Source organism: Bombus flavifrons, chromosome 9, assembly GCF_040668555.2.
Source record: "Bombus flavifrons isolate JBK064 chromosome 9, iyBomFlav1_principal, whole genome shotgun sequence".
NCBI classification, from domain to species: Eukaryota; Metazoa; Arthropoda; class Insecta; order Hymenoptera; family Apidae; genus Bombus; species Bombus flavifrons.
In genome coordinates this window covers 14,685,618-14,701,806 of record NC_138450.1, presented here as the reverse complement: position 1 = coordinate 14,701,806, position 16,189 = coordinate 14,685,618, and the positions used below count along the sequence as shown (strand labels likewise).

The following is a 16,189-nucleotide window of genomic DNA, read 5'->3' as shown; positions in this document are numbered from 1 at the left end:
TTATTAATATTCGATATGAACATATGTTTGGATTTTTGCTATTTAGATACGTTAATTAATCTCTAACCTTGATTGGCCGAGGTCTTGTTATCTTTTAATTGTGCGGAGAAGTGAAAAATCACTAGTTAACGGATGTTTAATCTTTTCACAGTATAGAACGAGAGACGAGAAAAAGATTTAGGACAGTCATAGTGCTATAAAATTTACATATGAACTTTTGATAACGTGTAAGTTATTTTTATCCTGCTATTTATTTTTTCTCTTTATTGTATGCAAATTTTTAAACGTCACAAGTTACTTGTGTTTACCACGTAAATAATTCTCAATAAAAGAAATTCGTTGAATTTCGTGCTATTTTATTACGCTATGAAAGGATTAAATAAAATTTCAGTAAAAAAAAAAAAAAAATAATGATATTTCGGTATAAGAAGCTTGACCAATCAGGGAATCAAACGCCGTAGAAAGCAGAAACGATGACATTATTTATTTCTTCTAATCGTACACAGTAGTGCAATGACAATATAGTTGAATGAAGCGTAGTGATGTCAATTAATTCGTTCCCTTTTATTTGGCTGTTCGTTTTCGTTTTCCTTTCTTTTTATCTGTTCATGTATAATTTGCATCGATGTTATACTTTACGATCTTGAACTTCCTATTTGCGCCACGTTCACAATATAGCGAACGATCCTACGATGTAATACCGTAACCTCGTAATAATTTTGTTATTATTATACTACATATTACTTGTGTGAGACTTCTTTTCATATACAGGCCGGCACTTAGATATAATATAAAGGTCCCTCTGTTTCTATTTATCTTACTCTTTTAAATACGGTATCGTTGTTTTATTCTATTTATATTTTTCTATTCGTTCCAACCAAAATCGAATTTAATCGATAATTATCTTTCTTTCGATAAACATTGCCCTGGTTTACCAGATTAATTTCCCATGTTCGTTACCCATGTTTATCATTTTTCTCTCTTGTATTTATTAACAGTATTAATTTTGATTCTTTCTTTCTGTAGCGAATACACGCATTTACTTGTTTTTACTTCTGTTAGCTAGCCCAGAGCTACAGAGCGCGACGATGCTTTCTCAACGTGAAACCTCGCTCTGTCACGTTTCATTTCACAAAGTGCTATTCTAAAAGGGACTCCCGTCGAGAAGTTAATTTTTTCAAGTTTTCATCCAGTGAAGCGATTCGTTTCCGCATGAGCACGCGAAGCACCGAAACTATCGTTGGCAAAGCATCGATCGCCGCGACGTTGGCGTAATTGTATCATAACTGCACTAAGCTAATGCTCTTTACAGCTTCTTCTAATTTTTCCTTGTGTCTTTTGACATATATATATATATGTGTGTGTGTGTGTGTGTGTGTGTGTATATATATACATATGTATATCTTCGGCAGTATATACAAATTTCTTTTGGCAACAAAAGGGATATATATATTTTTTTTATTTTTTAAATCTATATATATTTATTTATATTTATATATATACACGTATACATACTTGTCTGTAACTGATTTTTACAGCGCCAGATTTATATTTATATTTATCGTTGTCTTCCTTTTCTTCCTTTTTTTAAGTCAACATACATACACACACTCTCTAGTTTTTTACTAATTCTATTAATTGTTGAACGTTGAACTGCGACTTATGTGTTTACTTTTACAGCTAGGAGGAGGTGCTTTTACATTATGTATACGATCGCATGCAAGTTTTTTGACATTTTTATATGCATCTATCCGCAAGAACACGTACACATAGACACAACAACGACGAACAAGCGTAAAATATATATATATATACATACATAAACATACATATATATGCACACGTACAAGCACGGTGAACATTCGCGATACATGCATACACGTGACAATTTCAATAAAACGCAGTCATCGTCATCATTTCCACGCCGTTATGTTCGATTTTGTGTGTGTGCTTAAGCGGACAGTATGTAACTTTTAACTTCTTATTTCTCATTTTTCTCCTTTTTTTTGTCTTCGTTTTTTTTTTCTTTTTTTTTCTTTATACTTTCGTTCCACCGTTTCTTTTCTCTTATTTGTGCTAATTACAAAAGCTGGGTATATATATATTTATATATGTTATATATATGTATATATATAATATATATATATATATGTACCTTAATCGCGGATCGAAAACGGAACGGTGAAGAATACGGAATAAACGCGTTCATGGGCACCGGAAGTCCTCAGCATCGACGAACAGAGAAAATAGCGCTTTGTAATTGGATTAACCGTGTTCGTGAATCCGATTTCGTCGGTGCGTACAGATCGCGATGGACTAACTAGAGCACACACGAGCACACACAGCAGCGATTACGCGTCCCGTAAAGCAGTCCATGTTTCCGACGTGAACGTGCCGGAAACGTGGTAATCAGAGAGCGCGGCTACGCATATCAATGTACTCTATGGTATTCCCTCTTTCACTTTCTTTCTTTCTGTATCTATATTTCGTCCTCTTTGTGTGTCTGATCATGTGTTCCCGTCTCGCGAGGCATTCTTCGCGAGAGTAAATACTCTGTCCCGTGTTCTATCGAACGCACAGATCGCTGCGAACACGTTTCATTCTTTCTGTGGTCAAATTTTGGGAACGGTAATCGATTCTCGTTATTTTCAAAACGACGCTGGGTCCACTTGCTTGATTTACTTGTTCGAGCACGAACAGCAGTGTTCGTATTGTACGTACGTGCGACTTTAAACAGGAAAAGAGACGAAGTCGAGCATGTAGCTATCAACGCCAACGGAAGACCTAAGATATAGCTGATGATAAATGGAGGATTCAGTGGAAAAGTGGTACAAGCGCATTTCTTTCGCCTTCTCTTCTCAGAAACGAGATAGGTTAATGTTTTCTCAACCATTTCGGAGATGCTAATGCGAAAGTACCGATCTCCGCAGAGATTAACGATTGAGAACTGATTGATCAAGCGAATTTTGTTCTGAATTTTTCGAGCCTTTAGTACGTATAGTAATGTGCTTTAATATTTAGAAGCGTTCAAATTTTTATATTAAAACGTTTGAAATTAGAGATTTTGTTACTTGTACTTTTTCTCTAAGTTCCTCAAATAATACATGTATGTTTATATAGCTTCTGATGGCTGCAAATGCACATACCTAATATACACGCGTCTAATCAACGTTAGTAAGATAATAAAATTAAAGGAGGGGTTCATCGTGCCTGTTCTCTTTCACAATCTTTCTCTCTCTTTCTCTTTCTCTTTCTCTTTCTTTCTCTCCTCTTCTTTCATACTCTCTCGTACGAATATTTCTTTGTCTGTCTGTCTGTCTCTCTCTCTCTCTTTCTCTCTCTCTCTTTCTTCCTCTTCTATTCTTTCATATTCTCTCGTACGAATATTTCTTTGTCTTCCACTCCCGTTTCCTATCTGTCTGTCTGTCTGTCTATCTGTCTGTCTGTCTGTCTGTCTGTCTGTCTCTCTCTCTCTCTCTCCGTGTATATTTGTTCGTATATTCGTATGTTTGTACATACATATATTTGTATTCGTATTCGTATCTTTATGTATTTATATTTATATACATAACATATCTATGTGTTTGATATATTTGATATCGTTCTATGCGATTCGTGTATCGCCTGTGTACGTGTGTGTGTGTGTCTCGTTAATCGTTCGATTTCCGTGCGTGCGTTCCTTAACGAGCTCCCAGGCTTAAACCCGTGTCGAGACTCGCCTTTTCACTTCCGATGAAGAGCGCGAGCTGTCGGCAAGTCGCGAGTTCCAAGAACAAACGAACGTACGAAATGGACCGAACCTTTAAGTATTGTGTCTCGTGATGCATGTTTTACACTCACACACGCTTGCTGTCTTACCTTCTAACACACACGATAAAGAAACGATGCAGATCGTTGGTTGCCGCATTAATCCAACCCTGGACGTTGTGCGTATACGTTCTACGGCTAAATAAAACATACCGACTTGCATGGGTCTACGGAATGCTAGGTGAGTTCGCGATGCACCGTGAAAAATATATAGTCGACGGAGAAGAAACACGATTGTTCGTGTTAATTACGTTAGTCGATAAATTTTCGACGTTAATTTGTATTCCGTATGATTTTACATTTTGTCTTCTTCACTGATACATACCGGAAAGAAAAATTACAGAGAAAAGGATCATTTTGCTCTAGTTCCAAAACTAGCGTATTACGTAGCGATATTTAACACTATTATCGCGTTATTAATATCTCTCTATAGCCCCGGTAAAACTTATTTTTGATTTTTTAAGAAGTAAGTTATTTCGTAATATCGAAGTATTTCCAAAGAATACGAAGATTACGAATATGACAGCCCAGGAATAGAAATTTCAAGTTATCTAGAAAGGAAGAAACGTCGCGCCGTCTGACTAATCACGTACCTACTCTACTGCGAACCCGCAGCAGGATGCTTACGATTTAATAACATTTACATACTCTAACATCGAACGAACCTTCTAAGCGTGTAAGCATGATTTATATTTGTTGAAATTGTATCTAGAGATCGCATATCAATAAGAATATCGGTATTGGCTTGCAATTAGATTCGTTAGAATTTTCATACGGAAAATGTTTCTGACAATGTTTTAACGAAAGTGAGCAGAAAATTCCATGCAAAATATCGAATTTGACATTTCGTATTTAAATTCGCAGTATTCGGTATTCTACGCTCGTGTCGAAGAAATTAATTCTGGTAATTCGTCGAATTTGTTATTTATTTATATTAAGGCAAAAAATTAAATTTTCCGCTTTTGTTACATTTCACCGAGTAAAATATTCGTTATTTCAATTCGTACGTAGTAAACATAACGGTGTCCAGTGAATTAAAAGATCTAAAATTTTGTATATAAAATTAATTTTCGTACACTTCAAAATCGAATATGTTCTTAAAATTTGGCGATGTAATGAACGCAACAGACTAAAGGGATACGATAACAGATAAAAACGACAACGGGAAAATTGAAAGCTATTTGAAACAAGTGTTCTATCTCTAGTTTTATTTCAATTTTTCTCTTTTTCTTCTTCCGTTTCATTGTTTCTCGTTACTGGCACTTCTTCGTGCGACTGGCGTATAAATCGCGGTGAAATATTACCAAAGGTTCATCTGACTATATATTTTTTCAAAACGGCGTGCATTGCAACACAGAAGACAAACGGCCGGAAATAGTAGATGATGCATGCGCAAGGAATCCTCTAACATATGTGCGAATTAACCCGATTGATAGAACACTGAAAACTCGGATGCATCCGTCGAGACATCCGTCATACTACACCACACCACCACTAACCAAAGTAACTCCACCATCATACACCCACCCCCACACTCCCATAATTTGTTTAGTTCACCTTCTCGAAATATAGCCGTCCAATTTTCCGTGTCCTCTGACCTTATTGGGCGGGGCGAGGGTACACTGAAACCAGTGAGCGATGCCTATTTGACAATATTCAACACGGTATTTAGTTCCAACGTAGAGAGTAGTAATTAGATGTTTCCTGTTTTTCTCTCTCGTCGTTCTGGGCGTTGATATGTCTCGCTCTCTGACGCATCGCGTTCGATCTTCTCATAAAATTCAAATAAAATTAGTTGCAATTAGATAAACAACTTAAACAACTTTAGTAGGCTTTGATCGAATTTATCGTAATAATTGGAAAATTTAATTGGTTCGTAGACACGTTCATAGATAAAATTGAAAAAAGAAATTGTGAAAGTACGCCATGGATATCGTAGTTGTGAAATGTATTGTAGCGAAGTCAGTAGATCGGGGTACCGTACCAACGGCCAGAAGCAATAGACGAAGAACCAAGAAAATGTAAGGTAGGCTGTTTTTTCGCCTTCCAGAACAAGCCCGTACGTCCAAAAATGGGGCGCTCTTTCGCATCATCCGATCCTCTTGTCATCACCGTACACGTATCTTCTTCTTTTCACTACTTCACTTTCACAGCCGTACATTCTTTCCATACTGATATTTTCGTCTTCGTCTACTTCCTTCCGCTCTTCCACACGATATCCCCCTCTCTGCATTCTCCTTCTCATACTCTGTACATTATTCCATGTTCCTACGTTGCATTCCAATAGCTTGACAAATAATGTTTCACATGGTCATCGATTTAGCGATAGTTAGTCGAAAATCAGTTGCGTGTCCCAGGTTGTCAAATAAATTTTACCTTTGTACCTTTTTGTCTATTGTCACGCCGACTCGTGTTTTCCATAACAATTGTAAATGAAATGTTGGTTTCGGAGTTTCATGTTTTGAGAAGCGGTGTATGTGCTTGTATTTCGGAAAATCCTTCGTTTTATAAAATTGCAAGATACCACGAAACTATCTATTCACGGTTGATATTTCCAGTGAATCGAAGCTCCAGTACCAACATTTGTTTCAGCATACCATACGTCTTCCTGCATATCTAACCTCTTTCATTCGCGACACGCATATTCGCCAACGAATCAAAGACCCTTCTGGCATCAACAATTTCAACGGGACCTTTGGAAACCAAGCGAAAATCGGTCACGTTTCTAAAAATTTCATCCATTCTGTAAACGTTTGTCATTGCTTCGCCATTCCCAAGATCAACTCCTAAACCCAAAGACCACCCACGATCCATGTCTACGTTTCAAAGGTAAAAACTCGACATAAGCACACATACACGAACGTGTCCAAACGTATTATCGAAATATATGCGAACGATCCAAACGCATTATATACTCATAGTACACTTACAAACAACGTATTCGAACATTTCCAAACCACCTAATCGTATTACAGACTCACAATATAGTATTTCCAAAGAGAAGCAATACAGGTACAGATAGACCAGTTTATCGCCTCACCCAACTGTTCCTGGAGCTGCCCCCGGTTTTGCGCCCCAACCCCAAGCCCCTCAAACCCCTTTGGCCACATAGATAGAGTGCCATGCCATGCGTGTTCGCTCTTGCTGTAGGTATGTCGCGAGTTTCAACGCGGGGCGTGCAAACGCGGCGAGACGGAGTGCCGGTTTGCGCACCCCCTCGAGACGGTGCAGGCGAACGAGGACGGCTCTGTGACGGTCTGCATGGACGCTGTCAAGGGCCGATGCAATCGGGACCCCTGCCGCTATTTCCACCCCCCTCTGCACCTTCAAGCCCACATTAAGGCCGCACAATCTCGGGCTAGCATTGCGGTAATGCATTCTCTCTCTCTCTCTTTCTCTCTTTCTCTCTCTCTCTCTCTCTCTGTCTATCTGTCTGTCTGTCTGTCTTTGCCTCTTTCTCTCTTCATTTCTATTAATCTTTCTGTCATCGCTAATTTTCTCTTTTCCGTCGTTTGTTTCTAATTTTCTTTCATCCGTCATTCTATCCGTTTCTAGTCATTTTCTTCCTTTACGTTCCCGTAAGCCTTCGTTTACTTTTATCATCATTTCCAGATACCTCTTTGTCTTCCGTTTTGGTTTTCAATTCCACCTTGACCCCTTTTACTTACACCTCTGTGACTTGGCATTCGAATCACTGAGAACGTTCCGATATACCAAGACTTTGGTTTCTTTCCTTTAATCCGTCTACATGGGGAGGAAACCTTTTCAACCTAATATCCGATAAGCCTCCCTAGTTGGTTCGAGATCCCTTTGAATCTTTATCCCCGCAGCACCCGCCACCTCCGCGATGACCAGGCGACAAAAGCCTCGCTGTCGTCATTAAACGAATGAGTCAGACAGATACGGAGCAGACGGGTGGATAAAGAATCGACGGAGGAGACAACTACTGTAGTGGCAGAAACGTCTCCCAGGAGTCGCGGTTTCTCTAACGCGAAACTAATCGCCATCTTGTCTCCATTTTTGCTCGTCCTATTAACGAATCGTTCCTAAAGTGAATTTTTTAAACGAATCCCTCTGTCAGGCGACCTATTCAAGTTGACACTCGCGCGACAGTTGCTAGGAGAATTACGTAAAAAGTCACTTTCCTTCTAAGCTATATTTTCGAGACTTATACTTTTGAGACGCGCAATCGTACATTGATGCGATTAATTTTGGCAAAAGAACTGGACGAAAAGTCGCGAAGCTCGTCGTTTCGATGGATTTGATGGTCCTAATAAAAAATTAGAAAAAGTATCTTGTTGGGAAATCGAAATGATCCGAATGGATGGATCGAAGATCGCGCGAGTGTTAACGGACCCGATCGATTCTCTCTTCCATGATTCACACTCTTTCTTTACTCTAACTCTCTTCTCGCCTCTCTGTTTCTCTTTCTTTCAGTTCCATGTGGCGTGTGCTTCATGTGCGGATGTCTTGTACACGTGTCTTTTTTTATTATTTTTGTCTCTCTTCGTCCTCGCTGGAAAGTGGTTATCAGCCGGTCTGCTGTTGTCTGTTTGAATCTGGCCTGAGCTTCGCGAAAAAGATGCGGTGGTGGTGAAAGTCTGGCCGTTACGTGTGTATATACGTGGCTTTAATTGGCACGCCTACCGACGGGGAGAATCGTTTTGCATGCGGACAATCGAAATTTCCGATCGTGTCAAACGAAAGATATTGTTTCGAAATTTTCAATCTCCAGGCGACTTAACCTTTTCGTTGCATAATTCATTGTCAAACGAATGTCAATGTTCGAAGAAAAAGAACGTTGTTCGATTCTCAACCTAAATACATGGTGTCTCGTTCGAGTTGAACGAGTCAACTTATTCTCGATACGATGTAAACTCGTCTCAGTCATCTTTTCGTTTTTTTTTATCTTTCTTATATTTCCAATCTAGATAAGATGCCCTGTGTATCGTTGCTTCGTTGTCGATTCCTTTCGGCGAAGGAAAATAAATTTTTATCGCGCGCAAGCTAAAGCAGTAGAGTCCCGTAACGAATCTCGTATACAGCGGTATTCGGCTGTAATTGAACGTAAAGGTTAACGTTGACCGGTGATGAAACGAAATGAAAACGGAAAAACGGAAGGAAATATTCTTTCGATTTGTTACACCACGTACCGTTCGTCTAACGATCGAAAGGCAACTGTACAGAGGTGTTTCGAACGGAGCCCTGGAGGGCGGGAAAAACGGAAGTTACGTCGTTGTCAAAGAACAAAAGACTCGAAGTGCACGCATATCCTACTTGTCCGAACATCGAACCCTTCTTCCCTCTTCTATCTCTTTCCCCCACACTTCTCTCTTTATCTCTCTTTATCTCTATCTATTCTCTGTTTTCGATCTTTCACGTGTACTGTCATCCTCTTTCAGTTTCCTGGGTTTGCGTCAAAAGGAGCTTTCGTTGCTGCGCTGCTTTTCGCCAATCTACGTCGAGTATATACATCGGGCTTCCCCCTTGAACGCAGTAGTCCCTCTTACGTACTCTTATATATACGCCACTACACACGTATCGAACTCTCTATCTACCTATCCATCTATCTATATCTATATATATACATATTATTACAACGATACGTACATATATAGATATATTCCTCTGTGTATAGCACTGTCGCACGCGAGACAGATTACCGAACCACAAGTAAAATTGGCCAATAGTTGCGCAGTGCTCGAATTAACGCGATAACCGTATCGAGCATTTCGTGGCGAACATTTCGCATTATCGTTCTCAAAAGCTACAACTTACATCGATCGACGATGCTATTTCTCGATCGAGCAATCACGAATGTAAAAGAGCAAGAAAGCAGAAACAAAACGTCAAACTCGATACGGTTATCGTCGAAATGTATATTATATTAGTTTCTCTCATATTGTACACCCGTTACTCCTCCTCGATGTCTTTATTTTCTATTTCTTCCGTTCTCCAATTCACTCGTTCACGGTCTATATATCTCTTCCCCACTTTTCTTTCCATCTTCTTTCTACCTCCGATTATTCTCTTTTCCCTTCGTTCTTTTCTTTTTTGTTCTCTCGCGTTTTCTCACTCCGATTCACGCTGTCCTATCGATCATACACCGGTCCTACTACGTTCTTTCCACCTCATTGTTTGTCGCTTTTGTGTTCGTCCAATTTTCTATACGTTATTCCTTGTATGATGTTCAAGCCGTTCTCGTAGCGTGTAGTGAGTAGTACACGAGGCAGAATTCTTGTTTAACATCACCAAAAACACCACTGTTCTATTTCTCTCTTTCTAGCAGCCTATCGCAGCTATCCAGGTGCAAAGAACTAGTTGCAATACACCAATCACCTGTTTCGGTGCCTAGGTCGCAATAAGTACAAGATGTTTCCGCAGCCACACGTGACCGCTCCATTTCTATCTATTCTAACATAATGCATTATCTTTTACGATTGTTACGTATACGATTCTTCTTTTGATCGATTATTTCCATCCACGGTAGATATGTTAGCTCAGAATGTCATACTAATAAGCACTGTAATTATTACGATAGCTCCCTGACGTGTGATTACGCTCGACCAAAATTTCAACCAGCAAACGTCGAAATGGAGCGTGATCACGATTCTTGTAAATAAGAAGTAGTAGTTAAAGTGACATGTCTTTCATGAATGACACGTACACCACTCTGCTGACAAGCTGTGCTGCACGAACCCCGGCTATCAACCCTCGCTGCTGTTTTGCTGCCCCACACAAAAACGCTACACTGAGAGTCGTCGAGCCTAAGAAAAAAAAAAACAAAAAAAAAAATAGAAATTTTTTACAAAATGTACAGTAACTGTATAAAAGTAAAAGATAAAGATATAGGCACGTACGTAAAAGCAAAATATAGAATATACGAATTTGCAATAGGTCTGAAAGTCTCAAACTCGATCATCTGGGTTTGTTGGGAGGTGTGTGTGGGCCAAGGCGAAAGGGAGTGTGTTTCTCGGATCTTCTGTCTTCGTTCACGTTTGCACTCGACCGATTTCGTAGATTACCTTCGCGTTCGTGTAATTACAAATGAAACAAACTAGATCGTTAGTGGAACGTTGCTCGGCCGACTCGTCGAAACTCGGCATCTTCCCTCGACTATTTTGCGAAAATTGAAAATTCTACGATTACCTCGATGTAATTTCACGATTAAAAATAAATATTTCTGACGTTCGTCCTGGTCTACGGGCGCGAATTTTCCGACAAATTCAACAATTTTCGATAGTTTTATCGATAATATCGTCGTATAAGTCGAGGGACGGTCAACGAAAAGATAACATCCACGACGTACACTGGCGAAAAATCATGAAATCGTGGTCAAATTCGCCTTTCTTTTTAACGCGATAGTACGATAAAAATTTCGATAAAAACACTTTTACAGAATGAAAGATACGCGCTAACGCGATCGAAACCAAGATCGCTGTTAGAGAAATCTTTGATCTGGAATTCGGAAAAATTCGCCTGGGTGCGTCGGTTGATTCGAGAGACGGAGGAGGGGGAGAGGGATAAATAGTAAGTTCGTTTAAGAGAAAGCAAGTAAGCTGGAGATAGCAAAATGGGAAAGCGCATACGTGTCTCGAACGACGGTCGAAGAAGAGATATTTTGCTGTCCGATCGTTGGCGAATTTGTTTTCCGGGGACTAAAATTGTCCACGGGCCGAAAGACAGAGAATGAACGCAGATAAAAAAGAAGTAGTGAGGGAAAAGTCAGAAAAACTGGCAAAGACAAAAGAGGAGAAAGAACGTGAAAAAGGAAAAAGATGAAAGAAAAAAGAACGATAAAAAGAGAAACGAGAGAATGCGAGAAAGACATTTTCAGCAACGTCGCGCGGAAGACCTGCAGCCACACCCGGAACACAATGGAAGAAAAGTCTCACGTGGATGATTGCGGCAGACCAGCTTGTTGGCAGGGAAGTCTCATTCTCTAAAAGTGGTTTTCAATTTCCCAAGGGTGCATACCGCGTACCTACGGAGTAAGGAAAATTTTGTTCGAAAATTTGCCTCGAGCTTGTATACCGATGTATGCACGCCATTTTGACCAGCAATTTGAAATTTGGAATTGCACCAAGATGGCGAAATTTCGTATTAATACCTCTGCATCTCTGAATCTCTCTTCCGTTAACGTGGTCATCTTTTTTCGTAATAGGGGAAACACGTGCAACGTCGTACGATTAAGGTTTCCAGATTTATAAAGCGTTAAGATTCGAACGTTTGTAAAATAAAATCAAAATACTCGAAAACGGAATAATTTCGACGATGTCCAGAAAGCGATATATTTGTAGAGTACATTTGTAGAGTTACAATTTAACAAGAAAAATGACGTTGGTAATTTGACGTAACGTGGAATTATCGTTCGACTTTATAACAGCTTGAAACCTTTACGACTCGTGTAGGATATTGCATAGATTTCCCCTGAAGTAGCAAAATATGAAACGGAGTAAAAATTAATTGCAAACGCTTGACTATTCCAATTTGAATTACGACTGAAAAAGCCAATGGCGTTCGGTCAGCGAGGCAAATTTGTCAAATAAAGCGATTTAATCGCCAGCTCCTTTGATTCGTCAATCTGTTTCGAGTATTCATTCTCTCGCTCTATGCCGATATTCCATTAGATCGATTAATCCGGAGTTCTCACAGGCGTATCATCATCCACACGTTCGACAACCGCCAAACATCGTCTAATCAAATCTAATGCATCTGTTCGAAATGCACTCTTCGGAATTGCTATGCCATGATCTCTGAATGTTTGTCACATTATACGACACGAAACATGTCCTCTTGATATCTGATACCACCTACAGAAAAGAGAGTACGGATCGGTCGCGAGGCTACGATGTACGTACGTAGGAATACGGTGGTCCAGCCGATAGTAAGAATTTTTACGCAGCAATTTCGATTCGTACATACAAAATGTTACACACGATATGCACGCACATGTGACACGCACCTACACGCCTACTTACATTCGCCTACACATTTTGATACATATCGCTAAAACGACGCCATCTACGAAGAAGGGATGCCAGCGACGAAACCAGCGGACATCGAAACAATGCCAACCGGAAGCCTGTGCAGCGTGATATAGTTAATTAAACGCTATATGTCTTTTAATGAATTTTTCAGGGATTAACGAAACGTTTCTAAGGAGACGCCTTCTTCTTTTCAGTTCGTTCCCTTTCTCTTGTTTTATCTATCCTCTGTCAAGTATCGATATATTCTACATACGTATAAAAGGCAAACTGATCGACTCGAGGAGAATCAATTTATCTTGCAAATGTTTGAAAAATCGAGCGATAACCGAGCGTGAAGTTGATCAATTTGCCACGTGCGTGAAACACGTATCCAATTCGTATTTTTCTTGTTTCTTCCATCGAAATTCTTTGTCTTTCGATGGGCAAAGAAAGAAAAAGAACTGGACACAACGGAGGATGAAACGAGAGGATATCACGGCGAAACTAATAAATTTCGACAGATAGCTGGCCGATTATTGCAGGTGTTGCCGGAGTCAGAAACGCCAGTCGATATCCCGATGGACGATCAAATGGAATTCTCCGGTTATATTCTTTCGTCTTTTGCTCCCCGTATTTCACACCGCTTCTCTATATATCTCATTTTTACCTTCCCCGACTCCTCGTCCATCTTCTGTTCTCTGGATACTTTATTTTCAATTATCAGAACACGCCAATTTCTTCCATTTTAGACGTCTGATCGGGGTACACACGGACGTTCATTGCCATTATTTCGCAGATCTTTGCCGACGAGCAGCCGACGCACGCCTATCGGTTCTATTATCGATCCGACGAATCTCTAATACTATTTGTTGTTACTGTTAATACGATTATCGCACATTGTCCATTTTGAAAATGTTGATTGTCTTTCTTTTAGGATCACGCCCTTTTGCCATATGTTTTCGTTGATCTTCTCGTTTTTTTCTTTTTTCAACGTGTTTCAGCAGGATTCGACCGCTTTTCGGTCCGTGTAAACGCAGTTTCACGTGGAAGCCGCGCGATCTCGGTTATTTTCTCCGACGAGTTTGTATATTCGCGACGTTATTCTCTTTTTAACTGCGTTTATTGGATCAAAAACGTGGTTGCTCGCGCACAATCGCGACCCGACACTGTTTCTCCACGGGTTTCTCTGGCGGTGTTTCCACGGTGAAAAACGAGATCACGGGAAAGAATGGCCGATCGAATCGCGGAAAGACGGATGCGAGGCAATTACATCAGCCTCGACACCGCGTACCTCGCGAGAGCAACCCGAGAAGCGTGTCGCGTCTGCATGCGTGGCACATTAATTTACGTGTCGTTTTACGTGTGTCGCGCCACAAAACACACGTGGCTGCGGCTGTATGTGCACAACACATAGTACACGCACGTGTAAAGGAAACTTTGGTTACCCTTTACCGTCTACATGTATCGTATATGTTACGGGACAAGACGCGAAATTTAAACAAATCAAGTTTTAACCAGACGAAATTCGAGCTGTCTAATTAATCCTTGCTAAGTTGTAGATTTACAGCGGAACGAGACGCGTAGTATCGCAGTACGTGGCAATAGACAAAGGAAAAAACGTGTAGTTTTATCAATAGTTAATATTCAGCTTGAAAATAATTAGTAAAACTATTTAGATTCTATATCTTTAACGATTATAAATAAAACAGACCGTTTTAGATATTTTTACGAAAAAGAAGAACCGTCGAAAATATTGGAATGCGCGTTGAATTTGTTCCTGTTGATAACGATAACCCTATACCTACGATTCAAAGGATTTTACTTGTTCGCATTTACATTTGTTTCGCATAGATCTTGTTTCGCAACAACCGAGTAGGCGAAACCGCATCGTGTCTAATGAAAATCCGACTGTTACTCGTACGTATCTTATTTCGCGTCTTGTCCGTAACATATATATTTAGTTTTTGGTCGATATAGTTTATTGTAAGTTGTATATAGATATATGCACATAAATAATACGACGAGAATTTATACGTTATATGGGATCTGTCTTAACTTGAACTACTTGGATTTTATATATATATATATATATGTATATTATATACGCGATTCTGTCGTTTCTTGCCTTTAGCCTCAACTGGTCTGTTTTTCTTTTTTTGATTTTTATCTTGCCCTCTTCCGCCTGACGATGCTTCTTCATGCTTGCTGACAAAAACCTTCGTACGCTTCGCTACCTGCCAATTAACGCCTGCGAAATTATGCCGACCAAAAACCCTCTGCGCCCGGAATCTCGAACACGGGGACACGAACAAAAATTGGAAATCGAACTGGGGGAAAAAAAAATCTTAAATCACGTACACACGTATATATAACGCCGAATGCAACGATGAAACGGATGGCAAAACGAACTGCGTGTACAACGAACACGACGATAATACCAATAACGATGATTATCGCCAAAATAACGGAAAATAATACCGAATGATTATCGAAACCGCACGATGTTCGTGATCGATACGGAACGTGGAAACATCCCTGACGAATAATCTGCTCGGCGTACCTATGGCAACCTGTCTATGGGGCAAAAAAATGTGTATATATAATGAAATAAAAAAAATACATGTATTCGTATACATTTAATGGGAAAAAATGATGGATTGACGGGAAAATTTGAACGGTCAATCGCACGCACGTATGAACGAAAATACACGCAAAACACGGATACGAAATAAAATTGAATGAAACACGAAAAAAAAAAACAAAAAAATTGAAAATGAAAACGCAGACGGCGACTATGCCGACGAATGTTGCGGGAATGGGCGCGTTGGCTGGCGGAGTGTCAGGAGTGCCGGCAACTGCGGTTCCCGGAGGACTTCAGAGCGCCAGTATAGCAAGCATCGAACTCGGCAAGAAGCGGATGCGCGACTCCAATGATGATCTGCTAATGGTACCACGGCTTATGCATGGAATACACTCTCCTTTTTTTTGTAGCTAAATTCCGCGAAATTGGCCCGAACATTTTTACTTTGCTTCTTCTTTACTTTCGATCGTTACTTTATCATTTTGTCCGTGATGTTCCTTTGTGTTCTTCGATGGATGTTTGCTAGGTTACCTGCCGACATTGAAGCGAGGTGAGTAACTATGAATTAGCACCTTACGTAGCTTTATTTTTGGTTTTATGAGAAATTCGTAACAGATATAGATCGATATATAGATCTGGGGATAGTTCCTTTGGTTTGACAGAATAGCGCCTTAACCTTTTTAGGGATGCGTTTCTTTAGATTAAAAACAGAGCATATCAAACGACATAAATTCAAACAAAAATTCACATACATACGTATGTATATATATATACACATATATCGACATTATCCCTCAAAAGATTAAGTTGTCTGTTGTTTTATACGCAGGCT

The 16,189-nt window shown here is 39.8% G+C and overlaps 1 protein-coding gene across 22 annotated transcripts in view; it reads left to right on the top strand.

The window, feature by feature from the left end:
* Positions 1-16,189, top strand: part of LOC138183667 (protein muscleblind) — a 401,637-nt gene that overhangs the window by 356,893 nt on the left and 28,555 nt on the right. For 13 of the 22 annotated variants that reach the window (XR_011174114.1, XM_069120946.1, XM_069120936.1 and 10 more), the window contains 2 exons: positions 6,958-7,176; positions 15,562-15,723. The exons of 4 other annotated variants lie outside the window; for them this stretch is intronic. Coding sequence is in view for 17 of the 18 variants with exons in the window: in XM_069120946.1 (XP_068977047.1) it covers positions 6,958-7,176; positions 15,562-15,723 (381 nt within the window). In the remaining variant the exon portion in view is untranslated. Of the gene's footprint in view, positions 1-6,957; positions 7,177-10,093; positions 14,394-15,561; positions 15,724-16,189 lie in introns of those variants that run through there. 5 more of the 22 variants (XM_069120939.1, XM_069120942.1, XM_069120955.1 and 2 more) reach the window with 4 other exon arrangements.